The 27,527-nt window shown below is 39.3% G+C and overlaps 1 protein-coding gene across 6 annotated transcripts in view; it reads left to right on the forward strand.

Annotated features, from left to right (window-relative positions):
* The window catches only part of PSD3 (pleckstrin and Sec7 domain containing 3), a 702,311-nt gene that overhangs the window by 470,123 nt on the left and 204,661 nt on the right, over positions 1-27,527 (forward strand). For all 6 annotated transcript variants that reach the window (XM_050801835.1, XM_050801836.1, XM_050801837.1 and 3 more), the window contains one exon: positions 5,629-5,718. In XM_050801835.1, the coding sequence (XP_050657792.1) occupies positions 5,629-5,718 (90 nt within the window). The remainder of the gene's footprint in view (positions 1-5,628; positions 5,719-27,527) is intronic.

Here is a 27,527-nt window from a genome sequence, read left to right on the forward strand (position 1 = left end):
CACACAAAAACGCAGAGGATCCACTGAGCTGTTAACACTTAAGCCATAGCAGACAGCCAAGCTAAAAGAGCACCCGGATACTTCCTCTGGGACTTCAGGGGTCACAGGCACCTGAGGCACCTCCCCAGATGTTGCTGTGGGGCCAGTACAGAGTTCACTCCTGCTGGTGCCCGAAGGCATTCACCCTAGCTGCCGTACCCACTCACCTGTGTGTTCCCTCCAGCAAGGGGTGGAACACCGCAGGTTTGAGTGAGTGGAGTGGCTGACTCCAGTGCTCATATACTCCCATTTCTGCCCATGAAGGGGTCAGGGAAATATCCTGCTGAAAAAGGACATCATCAAGAAAATGAAAAAAGTGAAAAGACACCCACAGAATGAGAGAAAATATTTTTAAAGTATATATCTGATAAGGAAATTATATCTAGAATATGTAAAGAAGTCTTACAACTGAATAACAAAAATATAAATATCCCAATAAGAAAGGAAAATAGGATTTTAACAGGCATTTCTCTAAAGAAGATATACAAATGGCTAATTAGCACATGAAAAAAATACTGAGGGTCAAATGCAAATCAAAACCATGGCATACCCATTCGTACCCATAACAATACCTAAAGTAAAAGGGACAGATGTTAGTGTTCGTGAGGTTAGAGGGAAATTGGAACCCTCAGGCACTGCTAGTGGGAATGTGAAATGATGCAGCCACTTTGGAAGTGAGTCTGGCAGTTCCTTAAAAGAATAAACAAGATTACAATAGGATTCAGTAATCCCACTTCTAAATCTAGGAATGAAAGCATGTTTACACAAAAACTTATACATGAATATTTATAGCAGCATTATTGATAGTAGCCAAAAAGAGAAAATAGTCTAAACATTCATCGATTTATACATGAAGAAACGCAATTGTTATATCCATACAATGGACTGTTATTTAGAAATGATGTTAAATACTGATTTATGCATCAACATGGATGAACTTGGAAAACATGTTAAGTAAAAGAAGCTAGTCATAAAAGGCTACATTTTATATGATTCCATTTATTTCAGATGTCCTGAGTAGGCAAATCTGTTTAAAGAAAATGCAGATTTGTGGTTGCCAGATGATCCCTAGTGAGGGTGGTGGAAGAGATTTGGAGAATAACTGCTGGTGGGTGTCAAGTTTCTTTAGGGGGTAAATGTTCTGAGTGTAGATAGTGGTGGTGATTATAAAGGTAAACTGAGGCTGGAGCCGAACCGGGAATGAAGACACAAGGCAAATGGCAGTGAGAATAGCCTTTTATTAGGGCTTGCGGGCGAGGTTCCTCGGTCCAAAGGCCTGGGCCGAGGAAGTTGCGCTGAGGGAGGAGGGTAGGGGCTTTTTATAGCCCGAGAGGTAGGGAAGCTGGTTGTGCAAACAGGGCCTGGGGGGTCTTGAAACTACTAGGGCAGGAGTTGAGTAAGGGTCATGAGGAAGGGGTCTTTGGAAACTGTCAACCGAAACTGCTGTTTACAAACTTGTGGAATGCAGGTGAGCTGCAGGTCATGGTGGAGTGTGGTTGCCCAGCCAGAACTCTGACGCATGTAAGTCTGCGGGTATGTACAAGGGTGAAGGGAGTCTTTAACAAAAGGCCTGCTACGCCGGGTAACGCCGCCATGTTCGGTCTAGATTCCTGCCTAACAGTGATTGCACAACTTTATTAAAAATCACTGAAGTATATGGTTTAAAAGAATATACTGTGAATTGTATTTTAATGAAGCTGATACTTTTAAAAAGTTATAGTAGTTGATACTTTATCATATTACACAATTAACACTTTTAAGAGAAAAATTTTCCTTTTTATACTGGTATTTTAGTGTACTTTTACAAAGAAGTTTATTAATAACTAAAGCAGATAATGTTACAAGCAGTTGAATTTTGTAGATCACATATCAAAAAATTGTTTTGATGATTAACTGATAATTAAATTAGACTTTTCCTCAATTTCATTAAAATAATTAAACACCACCTGACTTGGAAAAGGATCTGTTACCTAGTCATTATTTATTCATCTTCTCAAATCCCCAGAACATATCTAAAAAGGCATTGCCAAGTTATATCACAATGACTGTTCATTGTATATGTTTTTTTTTTTCCCTTGAGACACCTTGTTTGGCCGGATACACTTGAAAAAGATTCGGAAAATTGAGTTATTGTCTTCTTCAATATACTGTTGCAAAACAGTATTTTTCACTGAAGTTCCTTTCTGTGCTCTAAACTAATTATCAACAAAACGTTTGAACTGCAGATTTAATTTATTTAACTTATGAGAAATATCTATTAAATAAGTTAGCTGACAAAGCCGCTTCTGTCAAACCATTTTTTTCAGTGTTTCATACAAACTCTGTGCATTCTTTGCTGATGAAAGAGTCAAGGTTTTTAACAACAACAACAACAACAAAATGTCAGCACTGTCATTGTAAATATTTAGATAGCTTGAGTGGGACAAATTGTTTTATTTTGTGAAACTGAAGGGTGGCTAGGAAAGGGGAGGTGGGAAGTGATTACTCCCATGGCACACGGGTGTATGTTCTCAGGCAAATCTGTCTTTGAATTTGAGGTTGTACATACATATTCCCTTAACACTATGCCTGTGCATCTTCTTGAAGGTCTTTCTGTGTCACCCGGACTGGAGTGCAGTGGCACAATTATGGCTCACTGTAACTTCAACATCCTGGGCTCAAGTGATCCTTCCACCTCAGCCTCCAGAGTAGCTGGGACTGCAAAGCGTGCGTCTTCACACCCAGCTAATTTTCATATTGCTTGTATAGATGGGTGTTACTCAGGCTAGTCTTGATCTCCCGGGCTCAAGGGATCCTCCTGCCTCGGCCTCCCCGGCAGTGCTGGGATTACAGGCATGAGCCACCATGCCTGGCCTCCTTTATATTTATTTATTTTCCGAACTGGTCTCTCGCTCGATCGCTCGGCCTGGAGTGCAGTGGCACAATCTTGGCTTACTGTAACCTCTACCTCCCGGGTTCACATGGTTCTCCTGCCTCAGCCCCCTGAGTAGCTGGGATTACAGGCACCCGCCATGATGTCTGGCTTTTTTTTTTTTTTTCATATTTTTAGTAGAGATGGGATTCCGTCATGTTGGCCAGGCTGGTCTCGATCTCCTGACCTCAAGTGATCCGCCTGCCTTGGCCTCCCAAAGTGCTGAGATTATAGGGGTGAGCCACTGCTCCCGGCCTCTGCCACTTTTTTAAAGTCTATCTGCAGAAGTCTGCTTTCTCGTTTTGAATACTGTAGGTATTCAAATGAATTTAGTAGGTGCTGTTCTACCCTACTGTTAGTCTTTTGTGAATGAATAGCATGGCCTTGAAAAGCATACCTTTATGCATAGTGGTAGTGTATACAGGTACATTTATTTATTTGGTTGGGTTTTTTTTTATTTTTTATTTATTTATCTATTCTGAGATGGAGTCTTGCTCTTGCTTCCCAGCATGGAGTGCAGTGGTAGGATCTCTGCTCACTACAACCTCTACCTCCCGGGTTCAAGCAATTCTCCTGCCTCAGCCTCCCGAGTAGCTGGGATTACAGGTGCCTGCCACTGCACCCAGCTAATTTTTGTGTTTTTAGTAGAGACGGGGTTTCACCATGTTGGCCAGGCTGGTCTTGAACTCCTGACCTCATGATCTGCCCACCTCGGCCTCACAAAGTGCTGGGATTACAGGCTTGAGCCACCATGCCTGGCCACAGGTATATTTCGATGCTGGTACACTTTGTATTCACTTGGACTACATTTTGCTAGAGATACCTGTGACACTTGTCTGTGCTCTGCTTTCCTCTCCTGCACTTGTCACAGATGTATCTTGCTGTGTTTATGGAACCTAGGAATCCTCCACAGCTGGCAGCTTCTACTAGTTGTTTGGAGCTAGAATAAGAGGCGATTCTCTGTAATAGCGATTTTGTTAGTTTTCTTAGTTTGTATCTTTGCTCTTTTTGTAGTTTGGGTTTTCTAATTACTTTATTAATGTGATTTCCTTTTGTTAAACTTTATTGTCCTTAAACCAGCTTTGAAGACGTGCTGGAAGATAATTTTCCATGGGTCTCACACTTTCCTGTGTGTTTTGTGAACAGAGGCTGTGGCTGCCTTTGTTCTTGTCTATCTTTTCAAGATTATTTCTATATACAGTGAGTAGCTTTGGAAGATGCTGTAGTGACTTCATAGCAGCGGTCAGGTTTGCATATCTCCCTGGAAGGTAGAGCTGGTGTCTCCTGCTAGTGCAAAGGGATAGGCATCTTTCCCATGATTAAAGATTCCAGCTTCTGAAGTTCAGGGTTTTCTCTCCTATAATGCAACACATTGCATGTGCAGGTGACATGTGGCCCTATTCAAGTTGCTCTGTGACAACTGGGGCTCAGGGAACTAGAGCCCAGTGGTCACAAGGTAATGTTGATATTCTGGCTACCCCTGTTATTGTAAGTAAAAATACCTTGTCTCTCACCCAGGAGACTTCTATCCTCTGCCAGCATTTATTAGCTTGTGACAGGCTAACATGTTGACTTGAAAGTAGTGTAAATCTCCGATCCTTCACAGGTCTTGACAGTATGTAGGTAACACAAATAAATGCATAAACAGCTATCTGGGTTCAGCTCAGAAATGTCAGTTTTTACCCATGATTTTCATTAAAAACTATATTACATATTGTATAAATGTAGCATCGGTTTTTCAAATTTTTTTCTACATTATAGTAAGTTTTTGGTATAAGTTTGCTATTTATATTTAATGAGAATTTTAAAAGCATAATAAACCATGTTTTTAGTGCACTAAAATTGTATGTATGTTTATATAAACTTGTGTTTGGTTTGTTTTTGTTTTTTGAGATACAGTTGCACTCTGTCATCCACGCTGGAGTACAGTAGTGCAATCTCGGCTCACTGCAATCTCTGCCTCCGCGGTTCAAGCGATTCTCATGCCTCAACCTCCCGAGTAGCTGGGACTACAGTCACCTGCCACTAAGCCTGGCTAAATTTTGTGTTTTTAGTAGAGACAGGATTTTGCCGTGTTGGCCAGGCTGGTCTCAAACTCTTGACCTCAAGTAATCCACGCACCTCCACCTCGCAAAATGCTGGGATTACAAACATGAGCTACGAGCCACTGTGCCCAGCCCTGTGTTTGTAAATACATGTCTAGTTATGATTTTGCTTTTTTGGGTTTTTTTTTTTTTTTTTTTTTTTGAGGCAGAGTCTCGCTCTGTCACCCAGGCTGGAATACAGTGGCGTCATCTCCGCTCACTGCAACCTCCGCCTCCCGGGTTCAGGTGATTCTCCTGCCTCAGCCTCCCTTGTAGCTGAGACTACAGTTGCATGCCACCATGCCCAGCTAATTTTTTGTATTTTTAATAGACACAGGGTTTCTATTAAACATGTTAGTAGTAGACGGGGTTTGTACTAAACATAGCACTATGTTAGCCCGGATGGTCTCTATCTCCTGACCTCGTGATCCACCCACCTCGGCCTCTCAAAGTGCAGGGGTTACAGGCATGAGCCACCACACCTGGCCTAGTTATGTTTTTAAAAACAAATTATTGGTCTGCCTCATCACATATTTATGAATCAGTTTTAATTCCATGAATGTCATAGTGATGTACTGTTTGCCTCTATTTCAGAATATTGGAAAGAAGATGACCTGTCAGGAGTTCATTGCCAATCTGCAAGGGGTAAATGAGGGTGTTGATTTCTCCAAGGATCTGCTGAAAGTAAGCATGGAACTATTGGTTTTTAATGTACACTTATGTTTGTATGTGCTGCTTACAGCTTAATCCTAAGTAGGCTAAGGATCACTTTATTTTGCTTTTTGCTTTTAGTTTTACTCGTGATGTTTCTTTTAAGCCTTGTCCTTGATTTTTCATGCTGCAAAATACCTTAAGTTGATAATTTCTAGAGGTCTGCATTATAATCAATAATACTGAGGTAAGTAAATTTGGAATGGTTGGTGATACAAATAGTGAGTGGCAGTTTTTGTTTGATTTATCTGTAAATAGACTATCAGAATTTGAGAAAGGTCACAAGGGTATATGCACTATGGAAACAGAGAAGCATTTGCAGGCTATAATGGAAACACTTCCAACTGTGTTCAATCCCTAGTCTCAGAACCACTCAGGTTGTCTCTGGAAATAGATTAAATTCAATTCTCAGTAATTGTAGAGTGCCTGAACTATTTGCATTTGGCTTTATTATTGGTAACAATCAGCATGTTTTTCCCCATCATCAGATTGTTTTCAAGGAGACAACAAAATCAGCTTTGGAATTCATGCATGCTCCAGCATGGTGAATGAGATGGGCATTTGATTGAGTACGAAATAATGGTAATATGAATATTTTGGGAGTTGTAGGATAAGATGTGTACATTGAGAATGTGGTTTTTATAGATCTCTATTTGATTCTAGCCTTTTTAAAAACTTAGTACACATATAGGTTTCTTTTGGAATCAATTTCTTTAAATGAATTTTCGAGAAAGGTGACATTTGAATCAGCTGTGGTATGGAAATATATGACATGATATGGAAATGTTGAAAGACATGTCCTTTGTTATGTTTTATGTAACTTTTAAGCTATATAGAATAGAGTTCTGCCAGATTTGGAAAGACATATCTACTATGGTAAACGAAAGAAGCCATTACGATGCAGTAATATGACATTCTTAGTCTTCCTGACTTTATTTGCAGCACATTACAAAAGATTATGAAAAAAAAGGCAGGAAGAAAAGTAGCTTTAATTTATGGAGTAAAGAAGGCATTTTTTTAGGTCCTTCATAGAGCAAATGCTGCCATTTCTAAAGGTATAATTCCAAATGGGAGCGGGAGATAAACGGTGCAGGATTGTGACGTGATAAAGATGTTTTATAGCTTCCGTTAAATCCGGATGGTGTTAACAAGACTTTTTTCAGTCTAGTGGTATTTGCGTGGAAAATTACGGAGTCTCTCCAAGAGAGGATTTGTGAGGCTTTTATCAACTTATGTCAGAAATGAAAGTTGACAGGAAAATTCTCATAGTGAAGTTTTTAGAATTTAGTGGTAGGCTTATGGTAACCTGCATGACTACTGGCAAATTATTGGCTAATTTACAGCATGGTTGGTGGAGCTGTATTAAACCATGTATGGTTAATATGCAGTCCAGAGGCTACTGTTCACCTTGAGTGAATGTGTTCTTTGACTTCATCTACCAAGAATTTGCCAGATGATTTGTTGCTGTTGTGCAATGGGATTATGTTTGTAAACCTCAGGGAAAATGTGCATTATTTGTTTTTTTTGTTGTTGTGAGAAGATGATAGTGAAATGATACTGAAAATGGAGGTGTTTAGCATGGATATTGTCAAGTGAAATACTGATTCTCTTCCATAACAAACCCCAGCCGCTCACCCATCCAAGATGGTTTTCCATTTCAATAGGAATGGGTTTTATTGAAAATTTCAGTAAGAAAAGGTTTTCTTTAAACCATGTTTGTTTCATTTCTCTATTCTGTGCGCTGTTCATTTTTCCTTCCCTTTCCTCCCTTTCTTCTTGACTTCCTTTTGTCCTGGTTTCTTTTTGTCTTTTCCTTTCTCTTTGGCTTTCTAGTTTTCTTTTGGTATCTTTTTTTCTCATTCTCTTTGTCTTAGGATAGCTATCGCTGGATTCCCTGCTGAGATAAATTACTAGGTGGAATACGTACTTGAATTTTGGAGGAAAATACTGTTATATATGTGTTACACAGATACATACATACATAGAAACTTTTCAATGTTTGGCGTCATCTTACAGGTTTTTTAATATCCTGGTCATTCTCTCTTTCTTTGCCACCTTTCCTATCTCCACGTGACAGGTGTGTGTGACATTCTGTTTATTTTTTGTGAGATAAAAGGAAAAATTATGACCTTTATTAGGTTTCCTCATAATCATATATAGAAACTGCTAGATTCGATATCAAAAAATGCTTAAAGTTACATAGATTAAACTGAGTTTTTCATTGTTACATATTGACCTTGATACTTTTAGATTAATTTGGATCAAAAGTAACATTTGGATTTATGTCTGTTCAGATTTCTTTGACCCGGAAGTAACATTTGTACTTTTATGTCTGTTGTTGTGTGTTATTTTGTAGTTGGGAACATTATTGAAGGTCTGCTATGTGTTTACTAGGTGTTGTGGGATTGGAGAAGATGCTGAAACCAAATGGGCACCTGTCCTCAGAGATCACAGACTACTGAGAAACACTGGAGGGGTCTGTCTCCATAAAATGGACAGTTATTCCATGTTGAAATAAAAGTATAAGCCAAATTCTGTTTTGTTTTCTGAAGAGAAAGGGTTAAGGTCTAAAAGGTCTAAAAAATAGACCGTGACATATTTAAATGTATGAGAAATGAGAAACTTGTGTTAAGTCCTTTAATTCAGATAATTTAATTAATATTTTGCTTCTGAATTTGCCTTATACTCTATTGAAGGGATGGATGATACATTGAGTCCTTTTTTTGGTTTAAAATTCCATTGCAGTTTTCGTTGTTTAGTCAGTTAACCTAAACCGGTATTTGACTTTTTTCCCCTACAAGGTGCTTCGAGTATAAGATATGGATATCTGTGATAAAAGTGAAATAAGTTGGATATCAGAAGACAACCAGTGATAGGATATTATTTACGTTCTTCAAAGCAGAAAGCTGGGAGGAGGTGATGTTTGAGATGGTATATTAGTCCATTCTCCCACCGCTGTAAAGAAATACCTCATACTGAGTAATTTATAAAGAACAGAGGTTTATTTTGCTCATGGTTCTGCGGGCTGTACAGAAAGCATGATGCTGGCACCTGCTTGACTTCTAGGGAGGCCTCAGGAAACTTAAAATCATGGCATATGGGAAGGCAGGCACATCTTACATCGCCAGAGCAGGAGGAAGAGAGGGAGGAGGGAGATACTACACACTATTAAATAGCCATAGCTCAGGAGAGCTCACTCATCATCATGAGAACAGCACCAAGGGGATGGTGCTAACCCATTCATGAGAACTCTGCCCTCCTGATCCAATCACTTCCCACCAGACCCCATATCCCGTACTGTGGATTATTATCCAACGTGAGATTTGGTGGGGACACAAACTATGTCAAATGGCCTTTTGAAGTATAGGTAAAAGACTTACTTGTTATCTTGGTTATTATTCCATTGCACTTCCTGCCCCTTCTTTCACCCAAAGACATTCTCCTATGTACCCCTCTCAACTACATGATCAAATCAAGACAGTAATTCATTTAACAAAATAGGCCAGATCATCTGGTATGATTGACATAGTACAGATAAACACAAAAAAGTCTGTTATTGTCTTACAAGTTTCTGAATAACACTGTGACCATGTTTCTACGGGCTCCGCCCATCCCAGCGGTTGGATGTGGTTTGTATTCAAGCATCCTTGGGGACAATGTGGAAGAGAAAGGGGAGGTTCTGATTTGGGTCTGACAGATTTAGTAAAACATTCCTAAGGCTCTAATAAGTATTACAGCTGCTAAGGACATGAATAAAGAGGGATAAGAATGGAGAATGAGGGCTAGCTCTGTATTGTAGGCTGTGTTTTGAAGGACAGTATAGTATGAGGATTGAGATTATGATTTGAGAGCTGTACTTGACTGGGTTCTAATACCAGGTTCTATCTCTTAATAGTCAGGGGACTATGTCAAGTAAATGCTGTATTTCAATGTCCTCATCTGTAAAATGGGAGATTTTATTAGTACCCATGTCATTTGGTTGTTTCAATACTTGAATATATATATATATATGTGTGTGTGTGTGTATACATACACACGTGTATGTATATATACAGCTTTTAGAGTCCTCACATGTAGTAAGTATTGTCTGTTAGCTATTAAAACTTTTTATTTTTGATATTATTTTACTTAGCCTAAAGTGGGCTGGCATGGGACCCTGTCCTTTCCTGCAGGTACCTGGGTTTAAGATTTTTTAGAGGCAAGTGAGATTAGTGGCAGTAGTCAAAACCTCTCCCCACCATCCCTTTTTAGCTTGCTGCTTTCCAAGGATACATATCCTCTGCTCTTTGAAAGGAACCACCTGTGACGTTGACCTGAAAATGAACCTTGCTTAACCCTTACCTTTTTACCTTGTTAACAGCCTCTTTCTCCTGGGTCTATCCCTCTTCCCCCATTTTTATACCTTACATTTGGTTTGCATCTTTAGTGACTTCTGTCTTTGATGCTGCAAGAGGGGAAGTACTTAGGGTACATTGGCTCTTGGACTGGTCCTGGAATTTTGAAGAACCTTTGAGGAAGCAAACTAGTTCATACTCTCCTAAGATCCCAAGATGATCCTAGGATATTGGAGATGTGAATTATTTGAAGTGATTGAAATATCCCTGGGGGAAACAAGGGTTGCTAGAGATCTGCCTTCCAAATGGAGAGGCCTTGGTCTGAAGGATCAGGTCCAGGAGTTGTTGGGATTCTGCTTTGTCTCGCCGCAATTTTTATGGACTGTGTCAGCCTGGGAACGTCTTTCACTCAGTCCATCGGTGGCTGATACCAATGAGTGAAGTGTTAGCTTTTGATTATGTGCGTATTTCTGAAACTCTTCACTCTGTAGAATAACCTTTGAAAATTCATAACAGCCTAGATATGGAATCAACCTAAACGTTCATCAGCAGATGAACGGATAAAATGTGGTAGATGTGCACAGTGGAATACTATTTGGCCTTAAAAAGGAGGAATTCTGTCATTTGTGACATCGATAAATCTGGAGGACATTACACTAAATGAAATAAGCCAGGCACAGAAAGACAAATACCGCATGATCTCGCTTACAGTGGAATCTAAAAAAGTTGATCTCACAGATTTAAGGAGTAGAATGGTGGTTACCAGGGTCTGGGGATGGCGGGGATTTGAACAAAGGGTACAGTTTCCTTTAGACAATATAAATAAATCTTGGAGCTCTGTTGTATAGCATGGTGACTGTAGTTAATAACATTATATTGTTTATTTGAAAATCACTAGAATAGATTTTGAATGTTATCACAAAACAGTTAAGTATGTGCGGTGAGAAATATGTTAATTAGCTTTATTTAATCATTGTACAGTATATATGTATATTCAAAATATCACATTGCATACCATAAATATATACAGTTTTCATTTGTCAATTAAAACATTTAAAAATAATAATTTTCCTGAAAGTTCCTCCATCTTGTGTTCAAAATGCAGTGTCTTGCTCCTCTGCCTTTCTGTTCCCTGAATTTTATTTCTTCTGAGTTTCATAGGAAACCCTTGTTCTTGATTGTAACAGAAAAGCTGCATTTCTATCCTCTATCGAATCTGCTCTGCGTTTCTGTCCTCTATCGAATCTGCTCTGCGTTTCTATCCTACCCTCTATCGAATCTGCTCTGCGTTTCTATCCTCTATCGAATCTGCTCTGCATTTCTGTCCTCTGTCGAATCTGCTCTGCGTTTCTATCTTCTATCGAAGCTGCTCTGCGTTTCTATCTTACCCTTTATCGAATCTGCTCTGCGTTCCTGTCCTCTATCGAATCTGCTCTGCGTTTCTGTCCTCTGTCGAATCTGCTCTGCGTTTCTATCTTCTATCGAAGCTGCTCTGCGTTTCTATCCTACCCTCTATCGAATCTGCTCTGCGTTCCTGTCCTCTATCGAATCTGCTCTGCGTTTCTATTTTCTGTCGAATCTGCTCTGCGTTTCTATCTTCTGTCGAATCTGCTCTGCGTTTCTATCTTCTGTCGAATCTGCTCTGCATGTGTAACTCCAGTGGTTGATAATCCTCCATTTCTTATTATATAGAGAAAAGACACATGGCCTTTCAGTGATGGTCACCAGGTATTTATATATTTAGAGATGAAATGTCCGTTTGAAAATGTATTTACATGAAAGAAGGGAAGAAACTGAGAAAAGACAAGGAGATCCTGGCAAACGGGGTAGGAACATGTAGGGTGGAAGGTCAGTTATTGACCGTCCCATAATTTCATTCTGAAGAGACATCTAGACAGTAGATTTTGACATGACATGAACCCAGTTGTTTTCTATCCCACTTTCCCATTGCCACCTACCATTTAATACTCAGATACTGCTCTCCTTAGTATTTTTATTCCAGTCATTGTTAGATTTTTTTTGGGGGGGGGGGGGGGGGTGGTAAGCAGTTAAATTCAGTAAGTACCAAGGGACAGTAGAAAGAAATTAGCTGAAACAGTTTCTCCTTTAAGAATTTTTATATCAACTTATTGATGGAGAAAACAGAAGCAACAAAAAAGTTCCATATATTTGCAAAGTAACTAAATATTTGTGATGAAACTGAACACAATTTGCAGAATGTTTAAAAACATACCTTGTCAAAAAAAAAAAATACCTTGAATGTATTTGAATACACAAGTAGCTCTAAGAATAATTTTAGTTACAAGGCAGTGTCACTGGAAGTAATTGAAAAGGTAGGAAAATCTTATAGAGACCAATGAATATGACAGTGTTTAGGTTATTGCTTACTATTAGATGTTTGACATTAAAATATTCTTTAAATATTTACTTTTTTGAATAGAAATTGCTTTCCTTGGGAATTTATGAACTTTAAAATTAGCATGTCTTCACGTAAGGGAAGACCAAAAGTTTTAATGTGGAAGAGAGTGTGTGTGTGTGTGAAGAAAGGGTTAGTTAAATTGAAAGGATGTAAATCAGTATGCTTGGCCAAGCAGGATTTATAAGCTTCATTCCATGAATGGAATGATTAAAAAAAAAATTGAATTAAATTGTTACCTAGTCTATTGGTTAGAATCCCAATAAAAGTTGTCATTCAAATGCATTTGTTTTCCCTTGCTTTCTCAAAGGACAGAGTTCAGGCAAGGTTCTTTTAGGAGAAGGTTCCGAGAATATGTAGGATACCTCCATCCGGTTTTTAACCTATCTTGTCAGCTGAAAGGATTATATATTTTGCTTTAAACATAATTTTCTCGTTTGGTTTTCTTAGGGGAAAATAATTTGTGAAAATGATGGAGGAATTAGCCAAGAAGATAGAATTTAAACACACTCAAAAGATCAGCAAAGATAAAACACATTTTAAATAAAGATTAATGCATCTTTTTGGACAAGGAAGAAACATAATTAGGAAATATAATATGATGCTTTCAGATTTGTAACCATTAGGCTTTTTAATCAGTTACAGCCATATATAAGGGTAAATAACAACAAATGAATCATCCATTAAAAATCTAGAGATAAGGAATTTTTGTAAGTTCAAACCACAAAAAGGATCAGTTTACACAGAGTGACAGCAAGAGCTGTAATGATTCTTCTTTGAAGAAAAAAAAAGAAAGAAATACAAGAGCAAAACTGACCCAGCTTTCTTTCTGAGTTCCATCAACCCCTTTCAGCCAGGGAGCAGATTGGAAATTTAGCCCTGACAATTGCCCTACTTTTTAATATTTTCTACCAGAAGGCTTAACCTAAGCAACAGGAAGTCTTTTTTCCGTATTTCATCTTCCCATCCCCATTGTTGCTCTCTCCTCTCTGATCTTTACTTCCTGATTAACACTGAGTACAAGTATAACTGGAGACATCAGAATAAGACTAGGTTTTATTAATGTCACCATTCTAGTTTGTGCTATCATACTATAGTTTTGCAGATGTTACCATTGGAGGAGACTGGGCAAATGGCACAAGGACTATGTTCTTTTCTTAAAACTGCCAGTGAGTCTGTAATTCTTTCAGTAAAACAATGACAAAAATAATGAACACGTCCACTCTAAAAAAAAAAAAAAGGGGGGGGGGGGTAGTTTGTCTATTCAGCCAGAGGTTTTAGGCATCATAAAAATTGGCTTAATGAAATTTTACTACTCTTGGTCATTCTTTTAAAGTACTGAGTATAGTATAATGACCAACAGTTCAGGTATAACTATATAACAGTATTAAAAACACTGATGTTTTAAGAAAAAGACAATGGGAATTGTTTTGAAGAATTGAAAGCTGGAAAGTAACATGATCCTATGTTTATTATCATGTTTTACTCTGGATGTTTGAAGAATTGTTTAGGGAAGTGGAAAGACAGTAAAATTGCAGTTGTCTATGTGAGAAGGATGGTGACTCGGATGCTGGGTGGTGACAATATTGAAGGAAAAAGTATTGAATTATTTTGAGCTTACTATTAGAGATTCTATTGCTAGACTGATTCCTGATGGCCCTTACCTGAATGAAGTAGAAAAGAAACAAAAGTAGAACCTGAATTTTCTCTTCCCAGTTAATGTTTGTTTGTTTGTTTTTGCGACACAGTCTCACTCTGTTGCCCAGGCTGGAATGCAGTGACATGATCTCTGCTCACTGCAGCCTCTGCCTCCCAGCTTCAGTCGATCCTCCTGCCACAGCCTCCCGAGTAGCTGGGATTACAGACATCCACCGCCACGTCCAGCTAATTTTTTTTTTTTTTTTTGTATTTTTAGTAGAAATAGGGTTTTACCATGTTGACAAGGTTGGTCTTGAACTAGTGACCTCAAATGATCCACCCACCTTGGCCTCCCAAAGTGGCATGAGCCATTGTGCCCACACCCCAGTTAATGTTTATTTGACCTGTTAGGCTGAATGTCATGGAAGGCTGTGTGGCAGAGTGAAATGAGTAGTTAAAGATCTGGAAAGTCATCCCAGTATCTTACCTTGGCCACACAACTTAATCCTTTTCCGTTTTCTCAGGTATGGCATGGAATAAAAATACCTTCCTCTAACAGCGATTAGAATTAAATACAATGAGGTGTGTTAAGTGGCTAGCATTGTGCCCGTGTAGAATACACTAGTTGTTCTGACTGGGTTATGAAAGTCCCTGGGCTCTAAGCCTGTCTTAGTGTTGCTCGCGACTAGTGGCGGCACCCCTGAGTGATCATTTCACTTTGTGCCTGCGTTTCCTCATTTGTAAAAGAAGATACTTGGCCTGTGCCCATAGTTTTCAGGTTTTCAGTTTAGTCTCCTGGAGCCTGGGTCCAGGGTTCACCCTTCCCTGTCACCACTCCCCTTCCGCTGCAGAAGTTGTTCTTTTTTCTGTCATGTTCTAACTTCCTCAGGTGATGTCTTTTGAGCAAAATATTACACGGCAAAAAAGAAGTTGGAAAAACTTCACAGGGCGATCTTGTAAGGATCATTTCAGTCTAAGTGCTGGGCATTTTCTCAACATTGTTTTTTTTCTTTGTGAATCCAAATCACATTTCTTAAGTTTTAACTCTCACCTTGTATTTACTGGTTTAGACAAAGAGGTACATACTTAGTAATAATGGAACCAGAGAATGTTCAGATCTAAATCCAAGAAAATTGCTTTTGTCATCGCAGCATTTTCAAAAGCTTATTCCCAAAGGACTATACAAGAGGAAGAAGCAGACCTCAGTCGGAAAAAGGTCTGAACTTTTTATAAAGGAAAAGCCTGAACTGAATTCTCAAAAATACTTGATCTGAGTTATATTCGGAGTATGTAGCTGAAAATAGCAACTTATGGGTGGTATTTAAGTGTAGCTAAAAAAAGAGCATCAACTGTTGCCTGGAGTAGGTGAGTTCTTTCCAAGAGAAGGTCATGGAAACCTGGTAGCAACAGTATCCATGGAGGAAGAGGGCTTGGATGCCTGTCCTGTGTAGGTCGGAGAGCCTTTTAAGAGAAAAGCTAGGTCTGCAAGCTTTTTGAGAGAAAAGCTTTAAAGGTTCTGGCTTAAAATATGGAATATTGCTGCTTTCTTCAGTAAAGCAAATCAAGCTGAGTTACGTGATGAAAGGTGGGTGGCGTGTTTCCGTTTCTGCCCTCCCAGTGCAGGTCTGGCAGCTTGCTTTCACTTTCAATCACATGCTCATCATGGGCAGAATAACGATGCTGCTTTTGGCGTGGTTCAGACCGTGAATGAAAAACGGTGATGATAATGAGGGTAATACTTTGAAGTAACTGAAGATCCACAAATCATGTTCATGCGTTTTCTTAAAAAAAACAAATTTACCAAAAAGAAGTCTGTTAGAACGTTTCAACAGAACAGATACTGCTTAAGAGTACAAACAGATTTTTAACCCCTCCAAAAAAAGAAAAAAGGAAAAAAAGTTTGAGTGTTAGTGGTTGTAATCATTAAGGGTACTGTAATGGAATATTAATGATTCCCAGTGGATTTTATTTTCAATTTGATCATGAAGAAGTGCCACAGAATTTCCTATTCAGATGTATCCATAGACGTTTAAATGTTTGTATGTTTGGAGCATTTTAATTTTTATTTATTTCATTTTATTTTATTTTTTATTTTATTTTATTTTATTTTAATTTCATATTTTATTTTATTTTATTTTGAGACAGGGTCTCACCCTGTTGCCCAGGCTGGAGTGCAGTGGCACGATCTCGGCTCACTGCAACCTCTACCTCCTAGGTTGAAGCGATTCTCTTGCTTCAGCTTCCCGAGTAGCTGGGATTACAGGCGTGCACCACCATGCCTGTCTAATTTTTATATTTGTAGTAGGGACAGGGGTTTCACCATGTTGGCCAGGCTTGTCTCGAACTCCTGGCCTCAAGTGATCCGCCCACCTTGGCCTCCCAAAGTACTGGGATTACAGGCTTGAGCTGCTGCACCCAGCCTTGTTTGGAGCATGTTTAAAGTGTCATAACAGTCCAGGATTGCTGCCCCTCTCGCTAACGTGAACATGTATTATGGATATGAATGTAACTGGTCACATTGTGAATAAAAACCACCCTCTTTTTGCTATGATATATCAGGAGACTGAGGAGCTCCTTGGGATTGATGCCCCTCTTTCAGCAGACCAGCAGTGCAAGGATAACTGTAACTATCATGACAATTATTCTATCCTGCACGTGGTAGTTACATAGCCAATAAGGACACAGAAAAATTTTATTTTAAAGGCATTTGTAGTTATACAGTCAAAATATCCCATAAAGGAAAACGATTTGTTATTATAGTAATGCTTCACTTAGCTAAAGGTCAATCGTTTTTTGAAAAAGACTCAAAAAGTTGAAAACAAGCAAAAAAATAAAAATAACTCTCAACAGCCAGAATAATTAGAATCCATGTATTAATAACTGACCTCACAAATTTCACACAGACCTTAATTTAGATCCTCTTTTTTAATAATACCCACAATTAGTTTTCACTTTGAAATGTTTGGCCTGATCCTTCCCCTGGCGTATCATAATCCCATGGGCCTGTAGACATAGGCGAATACCACCATACAAGTCCCTGCTGACCATCACTGAGCCAGCTCTTCAGTTAATAGCCACATCCAACTGATTTTAATAAAATGAATTTAATAGAACACATTTAGATTATTACATCAATTTTTAAGTTGAAATTATTTATTAATTTTGAGATGCAGTCTCACTCTGTCACCCAGGCTGGAATGCAGTGGCATGATTTCAACTCACTGCAACCTCTGCCTCCCAGGTTGAAGCGATTCTCCTGTCTTAGCCTCCCTAGTAGTTGGGATTACAGGCACCCACTACCACGCCCTGCTAATTTTTGTATTTTTAGTGGAAACAGGGTTTCACCATATTGGTCAGGCTGATCTGGAACACCTGACCTCAAGTAATCCACCCACCTCGGCTTCCCAAAGTGCTGGGATTACAGGCATGAGCCACTGCACCTGGCCTAAGTTGAAATTGTTTTAAAGAAACAATTGTTTTCTCAGTTTGGCCATGAAGTAGAAGAATGGAGTTCAAGGAACTGATGTCCCTCAGATAGAGGGGCAGTAGCAAGAATGATGTGCTAATGAGATAAAGAGAAAATGTTGAAACCTTAAAGGGCACTAGGTCTCCAAATGGGACAGCTGGAGTTACTTTGAAGAGAGGCGTTCAAATCTGTGTAGTCAGTAGCCTCTCAGAATGGCTGCATTACAGCACTGCAAAGTAATGGATGTACTTAATGAGTCATCAAAAATGTTACATTTTGTTTACTTAGTTTGATTAAGGAGACAGAGTATGAAATAGAGTGGAAAGATTGCCAGTAAAAGTATTTTTTAAAGATTTTTTGGCATTTAAAGAAATTAGCTTCAATCAGAAAATTCACTAATGTAGGATAATTCATTTCTCTATCCAAAACCATTCTGGAACTCTGTTCCCTGTCAATGTTGGATTTTTACTGTTATTTTAAGCATTTTATTTGCTTGTTTTAATTGTTTTAACGTTTACTCTTCCCTTAAACTCTCCATAGATAGCAGCATAGTTTTTGTGCTAAATTGTTGTTTTCTCAGAAACACCAGAAGCCACATTATCCAGATCTTGCAACGAAGTATTTTCTGGATAATGCAGGTACATGGACCTTCCTCTTCACAACATACCATCTCGTCAGAGGGAGTTCACACGTTTTTTTTTTTTTTTTTTTTTGGAGTTAGTCTCGCTCTGTCACCCAGGCTGGAGTACAGTGGTATGATCTCAACTCACTGCAACCTCCACCTCCTGGATTCAAGCGATTCTCCTGCCTTAACCTCCCGAGTAGCTGGGACTACAGGCGCGCACCACCACTCCCGGCTAATTTTTGTATTTTTAATAGAGATGGGATTTCACCATACGGGCCAGGCTTGTCTCCAACTCCTGACCTCATGACCCACCAGCCTTGGCCTCCCAAAGTGCTGGGATTACAGGTGTGAGCGGCTGCACCCGGCCCACACATTCTTATAGTTCTGCTTATCTCCCCAGACTGTCTGTTGAGAAGAATCGTGATACCTTTACACTTTCTCCCAGAAAAAATGAACTGCGCTGTTCATTTGGAAACCACTGCCATTTGTAAAAGACCACAAAGGGAAGTCAGTTCCTGCTCCTGGGGAAAATCATTTCACCATGAAGTTACCTATTCTAAAAGCAATCAGAAGCAATTATTCCTTGAGATTGCAAGATAGGTACATTGTTACTCTTTTTGCCTCATTTCCATGTTCTTTCACTCCCAAAAACAGAAATGAAAGGCAAATATGTATACTCAAAATAGTATCTCGAAAGGTTATTTGCATTTCAGGTTGTCATATGGTATAGACTTAGACAAAAATAAATAAATATATATATATATATTTGAAAAGAAAGTTAGGGATTTTGAGAACATACTGATTAGATGGTGGTATTGCTTATCACTTGCATTTGATCTTCCTTCCTTCCAGTATTCTTTTTTTTTTTTTTGAAACGGAGTCTCGCTCTGTCGCCCAGGCTGGAGTGCAGTGGCCGGATCTCAGCTCACTGCAAGTGCCGCCTCCTGGGTTTACACCATTCTCTTGCCTTGGGAGGACAAGAGACCCTCTTGTTGGCCACAGGATGCCTCATACCTAATGTAATTTTTAGAATAGATCAGATACTCAACACATACTCGTTAAAGAAATAATTTCAGTTTTCTGTAAAACACAGTGGCAGTGATTCATACAACTTGATATTGTATGTAGAATTGTTAGTGTGTTTAAGTATATACATAATTTTGTATTTTATTTTTTGAGAGGAGTTATACCTATAATCAGATATTCAGATGGACATTTGTTTCCCAGAATATTAAGAGCCATAAGCTAGGATTTCTGAAGTGTGCAGATTTTTACACTAGTGGTTTAATTATAATAAACAAAAACATTAGGAGAACGGAGACTTCTTCCCCCCAAAGCACGCTTTTATTCATTAAGGCCCTGCTGTGTGTCAGGCTCTATAGCTGGGTTACAGGTGCGGCTCTTATTATTTAGGCCATGCCATTCATCTGTTTCAGAATTTAGTAGGTAACAGGTATTGGACAACTACACAAATGATGAACTGCTTTACTCAAAATTATATATTAAATGTGTAGGTACAGAAGGCATGCTTAATAGATTTGCCGTATTTGGCAAAAGTCAGAAGCTGTATCAATATAAAACTTAATAGGATTCCCGAGTTCTGGCTTTGGTAAAGGCTGCACTAAATATATTGCAGGGAGCAAGGATGAATAAGACATGAATTTTGGCCAGGTGCGGTGGCTCACACCTGTAATCCCAGCACTTTGGTAGGTCCAGGCAGGCGGATCACCTGAGCTCAGGAGTTCAGGACCAGCCTGGCCAACATGGTGAAACCCTGTCTCTATTAAAAGTACAAAAATTAGCTGGGCGTGGTGTTGCATGCCTGAAATCCCAGCTACTCGACAGGCTGAGGCAGGAGAATCACTTGAACCTGGGAGGTGGAGGTTGCAGTGAGCTGAGATGGCACCACTGTGCTCCAACCTGGGTGGTAGAGACTCCATCTCAAAATAAAAAATTAAAAAAAAAAAAGTCATGAATTTTTCCCTGAAGGAATTTTAATCTGGTACAGTAGTTTTCAATCCGGTTACATATTATAATCAATTGGGGCCAGAGGGATAAAAAGTAGGAGGCTGAAATACTCTCACTGAGATGGAAAAAACTGTCAGGATGGCACAAACATGTTGGAGAAAGGTCTGGTATGTTCTTATAAAGCTAAACATACCTACCCTATGAACCAGTCATTCAAGAGAAACAAAAGCATCTGTTACAAGAGTAATCACAGCAGATTTATTGCTAATAGCACCAAACTGGAAAAAACCCAAATATCCACAAACAGGTGACTGGATTAAGAAGCTGTGGAATATCCATTCAGTAGAATATTACTCATTGATGAAAAGGAATGAACTGCGGATACACACAACATCATGAATGAAAGAAGCTTTACATGAGAGTAAGAGTATGCACTACATGATTTTGTTATTTGAAGTTTTAGGATAGACAAAAATAATGTGAGAAAAGGTCAGAAAACAAAGGTGCGCTTCAGGGATGTGAGGACGGGAATCCTCTGGAAACACATGCAGGCACTCTCTGGGTCATGCTAATATTCATGTTGGGGACAATATCATGTGGGGAGATAAAAGCAAAAACTTGCTATCTTCTCCCTGCTTTTCCTTCCCCCTCATCAATCTTAAATGTCTGGGAATGACACCGTATGTGTTTTCACAAAGCCCCTCAGGTGATTCTCATACTCAGTGAGATTGGAACTGTTAAATAGGATATAATACGAAGGAGAGTGTGCTAGTTTCATATTGCTGTCGTAACAAATCGCCACAAACTTAGTGGCTTGAAACAACACAGATTTATTATCTCATTGTTCTGTGGGTTAGAGGTGTGGGTTTGCTTGGCTGGTTCTTCTACTTCGGGTTTTTCCATTCCCAAATCAAGATTTAGGCAGGACTGTGTTTATTTCTGGCGGCTCTGAAGGTGAACCTGCTTCACGTTCATTAAGCTTGTTGGCAGGATTAAGTTCCATGTGGTCACAGGACTGCGGTCCCCATTTTCTTGTTGGTGGTTGGCCGGGATCCTTCTCAGCTTCTAGCGGTCACCTTTAGTCCTTTGCTTGTGGTCAGCTACCTCCATTTTTGAAAGCTAGCAGAGATGACCCACGTTCTTCTCACTCTCCAGTCCTGTCTGTCCTCCTCGCCCTCCTCTTTTCGCCTCATCTCTATCTGGTTTCCTCTTCTGATGCATCTTCTGAGTGACTGTTCTCCCTTCCTCTTTGAAGGTCTTGTATGATTACACTGGGTCCACCCGGATAATCCAGAATAATCTTCCTGTATTAGGGTTAGTTGATTAGTAACCTTAGTTCCATCTGCCAAGTCCCTTCTTAGCAGTGGCTAGATGAACATTGGATTAAATCATCAGGCGATGAGGCTCTTAGGGGGTCAGCATCTTTAAAATCCTGCATAAATGTCGAATTACATATAAAATTACTGTGGGATTGCAGAATAACGAGAAATGAGTTTCAACTGGACAACATCTGGAAAAGCCCTTTTGAGATGGTAGCATATCGTTGTCTTTTGAAAGGTAGTTCTGATGGGGCTGTAGAGCTGGAGTAGAAGGGACTCTAGTTGGGGTTAACAGCTTAAATGCTAGTGTGGAGACAGGAAGGATGACAATGTGTGGTCCACTTAGAGCGGCCATATCCCTTGAATGTACTCCATGTGTGTTAGTTACTATTTACAGAGGTATTCAGGCTCCTAACGTCAGATTTTTCTAGATCAAAGTGGAAATAAGAGGAATGTCAAGAAGTTAATTGACACTTAGCATGCAGAATCCTTCTTTTAAAAGAACTAAGTCAGTTGTGTGGTATGGTTGTTGTACCACCTTCTCTTTGGCTGTTAGAACTGAGTAGAGTTACACATGAAAACATAAAATCTGATTTTCTTACTTCTAAACTTTTGAAAGCTCCATATCTACTGACACAAACCAGAGAATGTGGCCTTTGGGAAAAGTCTCCGACTCTCCTTCTGTATTGCCCCACAGAGCTTCCCTCTGTGACCATTTTTAGTGGGCTTTGTACCCTACTTTAGGTGGATGATAACATCAGCACAGTCGCAGCTTGTGTGGAGAGATGATGAGGTCATGTTGGCAGGTCCTTGGTGTCTCTAAACATTACTGCCATATTATAACTGATTTTTTTACAACAATTCCACAGAAAGGAAAATCTTTATTAGTATTACTCTCTACCACTTCCCTTCCTTTTCACCTAATTTACTTATAAGCTTTAAAAAGTGTTATGTATACCTTTTTATTTTGAAAGCATTCATCTATACAAAGGAGTCACAGAATACTTGTCGCCAACCTTTGAAAAATACAAAGGATGTAACTGCCCACAGTTGCTTTTATTCAGCCTTCTAAAGTGTGTATACATAAGGGCTAAAATAACAAAACCAGTGCAGCTAGCTGGTCCTTTTTTCGCATGCTGCATATGAGAAATAGGATTAAAAAGGGAAGTTACAGTGGCAGAGCCAAAGGGTCTTTTACAAGAGATCGACAATTTCACTTGCCTTTGGTGACTCATATTTTGCCCTTAAAGCTTCTAGTACATACTAAGCCTTCTGTAGTCTTTCCAAACATTTCTTCCTTTCTCTTGCCAGTGTTTGTTTTCCTTCCTTCTCTTCCCACCTTCCACCCAAACCTGAAGTGCTGGTCATGATGATTAGAGGCCTGCAAAAGGAAACTCGTCGTCTTCTGTGTTTTTTTTACTCACTTTGAGAAGAAAAATAGCTTTTTCTTGGAGTTGCTCTCTGCATTCTGAGCAGACATCGGTACACCTGTAATTCATATAATAGTTAATTGGCACCATTTAGCAGCTGGAAAGGAAGCACTAGCTTCCTCACCGTGTGGCAGTCTCATTCTTGTCACCATCCAGCCATATTCTCTGCTGGTGTCCTGATTAAAGTTTTGTGCTTTCAGACTCGGAGACACTGGGAACTGTTTCTGATTTCATCTTTTTCCATTCATTTTCCCACTTTAATATGCTAAGGTATATTTTCTGATAGCGGTCGCTTTCACCTGTAGTTTTCTCTTTCTGTTTCCACAGTGCGTCTCACTTTGAAAATACTTTGCTTTGCCCATCTATTATGTCAGTTATGTCTGCTTCTGGTTTCTTTTCTCTAGGGAAAATTGATTTTTTAAAAAGGAAACCAAGCCTTTAGAAACTCCCTTAGGTAATTTCTTCCAGCTCTCATGTTCTTATATTTTCCTTGTTTGTAATATCTAATTAAAAGCTTATTATAAGGATCCTTCCAGTGACGTTAACTTCAAGTAAACTGTGTCTGTACTCCTGCAGGTACCCCCATACATTTTTATGAAAAGGGCACGCTCCAATTTGTGGTACGTTTTTAAATCATTAGTATTAATAACTGAAGATTTGGGGGCGTTATTTGCATTCGAGAACCCCTTTGCAACCTTAAAATCTATAGGTTTCTAAGCTTCACATTATCTCATATGAACAAAGGTGACACTGCCATTTAAAAACTGAGGCTCTCCATACACAGGTACAGAGAGAGAGAGAGAGAGAGAGAGCAAGCAGGCAGATGGATGCGAGCACAAACACGGTGAGAAAATATCCATGCCTAAGGGCATTTCTTTCAGTGCCTCACTGAATGTGCCCTTCTACTCATTTGCTACGTGAAATCACAACCCTGGCATTTGCCTTCTTAGGATACAAATTAATAATTAAGACCAACCAGTCCATGAAAACTCAAAGTGGAAAGTATAAACAGTAACACATGAACCTAACTGTATTACAAATTAAGTATTTTGTAATTTACACTAAAGGGAATGGAAAAGGAAAGACCTAACATAAATAGTTTTGAAAAACAGTATTTTAACTGGATGCTGTGTGGCTGAAGACAAAAAGAGCAATACAAAAACACTGTACTCTGGTTAGTAAATTTGTTTTTTACGGGGGTAAGAGCTGTTAATTCTGAAACTATTACTGATGCAGAATTTTTCTTCTCGGTCACTTTGCAAGCTGGGGACCCCTGGCCAGCAACAGCCCACCTGGGCCTTGGCCACACTGGTGTGCCCCAGCTTACCTGTGTGATCGCTTGTACCCTTGTTTGGTAGTTCCCGAGCTCTTAGACTGCACTCGAGGAGAATGAGGACATGCGGGGCATGGAAGGGTGGGGAGGGCAGAGAATAATTTTATTGAGTTATGAAAATGGCTTTCAGCAAGGGAGGGAGGAGGTGCCCCTGTGTGGCTGGGTCTGGCGCCCTTTATGGACTCAGAATGGGGAGTGCATGCTGATTGGTTTGTAAGTATGCAAAAACGATTAAAGCAAAAACACCACTCAAAGGTGGGCAGGACAGTGTAGAAAAACCAACTGGGAAAGGATAGGAAACCAATTAGGAAAGGGTATATGTAAAATAGGTGAAGGCTGGGGACCAGTCAGAGGAAAGTACGCTAAAGAGGAAGACAGGTTCTCAGTTCAGTCCAAGGACTTAAGTTGTAGCTCAGCTTTCAGGCTTTAAACTGTCTTTGGCTTGGAGGTGGGGGTTTTGTGGGGCACCTGCCACTGTCTGTCTAGGTGTTTGTCTGCCTCGGCATTTGTCTGCCTCTGTCATTACTTTATGTATATACTAGGATGTGCAAATAAGCAAACATACTACAGATGATAAGAGGCAGTTTTCTCTCTATGGGAGAAAGAAATTATGAATAAGGAACCCTGTAGTATTGGATTCCAGTTGACGTTATTAGTATGAACTCATAATTTTTAATGTATGGATTGATGCATGTAAATATACACCTGCATATATTTCTTAGCTCTGCCTGCCGAGGGGATCTAGAAGCACTGATATCTTAATACCAATGAGCAGCATAGCTTCCAGACCTTGGTTTCTAAATACTGGTCACCAGTAAAAGGAATCAATGCTCTGTGGAGAAGTGGTTGGTTTTAGTCCTGGGGCAGAGAAAATACAAGATGAGCCTGGAACATCTTGTGATGCCAGAAAGTAAGTAAGTGCTCAAAAGAGGAGGGTGGTGTGCCAGAAGGCCAACCTGGAGTAGCTCCTAACGGCCAAAGCTGGAACAATTTAAGCAAAAATGTGGTAGTATTAGATTATATTCACAGGAGAAAATGAATATCCATTGAATACATTTTTAAAATTGTGGAGAAGGGACAGCTTTTTATTACTGTTAGGAAAAATGAACAACTGTAAAAGCAAAGAAGGAAATGGCAAATATCATGCTAATTATTGTGGCAGATAGATCCATTGAAGGATACTAAATTTAGCAGATGAAAGTTAGGGAAGAAACAGGATATCTGCATAGTCTCAAAGTATCTCTCCCAAGATATTTATTCATTTTGAGGGGAAAAATAGTAACTTTACAATATAGACAACCCAAGATACCAGCTTAACCAAGTGATCAAGGTTAACATCACCAGTGACATCTCAACATCATGAAGCCTCTGATGCTCTAAGGAGAAGATAACATAACTTATCTTCCCCAAAATGCCTGACTTCATTGTAAACATGAGAAAACAGCAGCCAAACCCAAATTGCAAGATATTCTGTAGAATAACTGGTCCATCTTCTTTTGAAGTGTCAAAGTCATAAAAGACAAGGGAACACTGAAGAACTATCACCAATTGGAGGAGACTGAGAAGCCATAACAACTGAAGGCATTGTGGGTTCTAGAGAGGATCCTGGAATAGGACAAGGGCAGTAATGGGGAAACTGGTGAAATTTGAATAAGGTCTATAGTTCAGTTAATACTATACCAACATTGACATCCTGGTTTTGATAATTCCACTGATAGTTATGTAAGATGTTAACATTAAGGGAAGGCTGGGTGGAGGATTTACAGGAATTCTTTGTACTATTTGTACAACCTTTTCGTAAGTCTAAAATTATTTCCAAAGAGAAAGGAAAGATGCTGGATAGTTAAATGTACAAAGGTATGTGTACAAGGACATTAATTGCAGCATTGTATGCAATAGCAAAAAATTGAGAATAATACAAATCTCGATCATTGAAGGATTAGGTCAGTTATACTTTATTCATGTAATTAATAGAGTTGTTAAAAAGACTATATAGAGTTATGAGTAGTGGTTTGGATGTCAAAGTGAAGAGAAGGGGTTAAGAGTATAGCTTCTGTATTCATGCTGCCTGGATCCTCTGATACTTAACACCAATTCTGTGACCTTGAGGAAGTTATTCCTCTATCAGCTTCCTCATCTGGAAACTGGAAACAGTGAATATACCTGCTTATGAACCAGCAATGAGGTTTAAATGTGAAAATCCATGTAAAGCACACAAGATGATACTTCACACATAAAGAATACTTCATAAAGTGAGGACCTAATTATTGTTTTCAAGGTATTGATGGTGGGAAATGTCAATACAAAATTAAGTATGGAAGGATACCATTTGTGTTAAAATTCATATGTGAGAATCTTGAAGATTAATGTGTTAATAGTGGTGATGTCAGAGAGCAGCATATTAGGGAACTTCTGGTTTTTGGTTTTGTTTTTTTTTCGAGAGAGAGAGGGTCTGCACTTTCACCCAGGCTGGAGTGCATTATAGCGATGCAACCATAGCTCAGTGCAACCACAAATTCCTGGGCTCAAGCGATCCTCCCACCTGAGGCCCCTCCCAAGTAGCTGGGACTACAGGCATGTGCCACCAAGACTGGCTAATTTTCTTCCTTTTTTTGTTAGAGACAGGGTTTTCCTGTGTTGCCCAGGCTGGTCTCAAATTCCTGGCTTCAAGTAATCTTCCCTCTCGGCCGCCCAAATAGGAACTTCCACTTTCTAAGTGAAATATTTTTAAATTTATTTTGCATAAAGCATACTGAAGGTACCCAGGGAACTTCACTCCAAAATATGACTCCGTGGTATAATAGGTATTTTGAATGAAAGGTTCTTAGAGATCAGCAAATGTGGGAAGAGACTTTTCCCCTATCCAGGTAAAGACTGGACCTACCAAGGAGAACAATTGGTTTTTCCTTTGCCTCCTTGTTATCTCATTATCTATTGCAACAAAGAATACTGAAGTATGTAAGCATGCTGGAATATTTTCTAAAGAGGGCCATTTACAAATTCATCTCTGTTTTCCCATCTGTTCATTCTCCTTGGTAATCATTGATTGCCCTTTGACAGAGTTCCCTGCCTTCGCTATCTCCCCGCTCCTCTATGAAAAGAAGCTGTAGGAATATGTTGGCGCCACTGGAATATTGGGGAACCACTCTGTGATTGTCCCTTGTATATGTTAATAAATTGTATGCCTTTTGCCCTTTGTTCCTGCAATACAGTTAAAGAAGTATGCATAGCAACTTTAAAGAGAAGCCTGCTG

The sequence above is a fragment of the Macaca thibetana genome, chromosome 8 (assembly GCF_024542745.1).
Source record: "Macaca thibetana thibetana isolate TM-01 chromosome 8, ASM2454274v1, whole genome shotgun sequence".
NCBI classification, from domain to species: Eukaryota; Metazoa; Chordata; class Mammalia; order Primates; family Cercopithecidae; genus Macaca; species Macaca thibetana.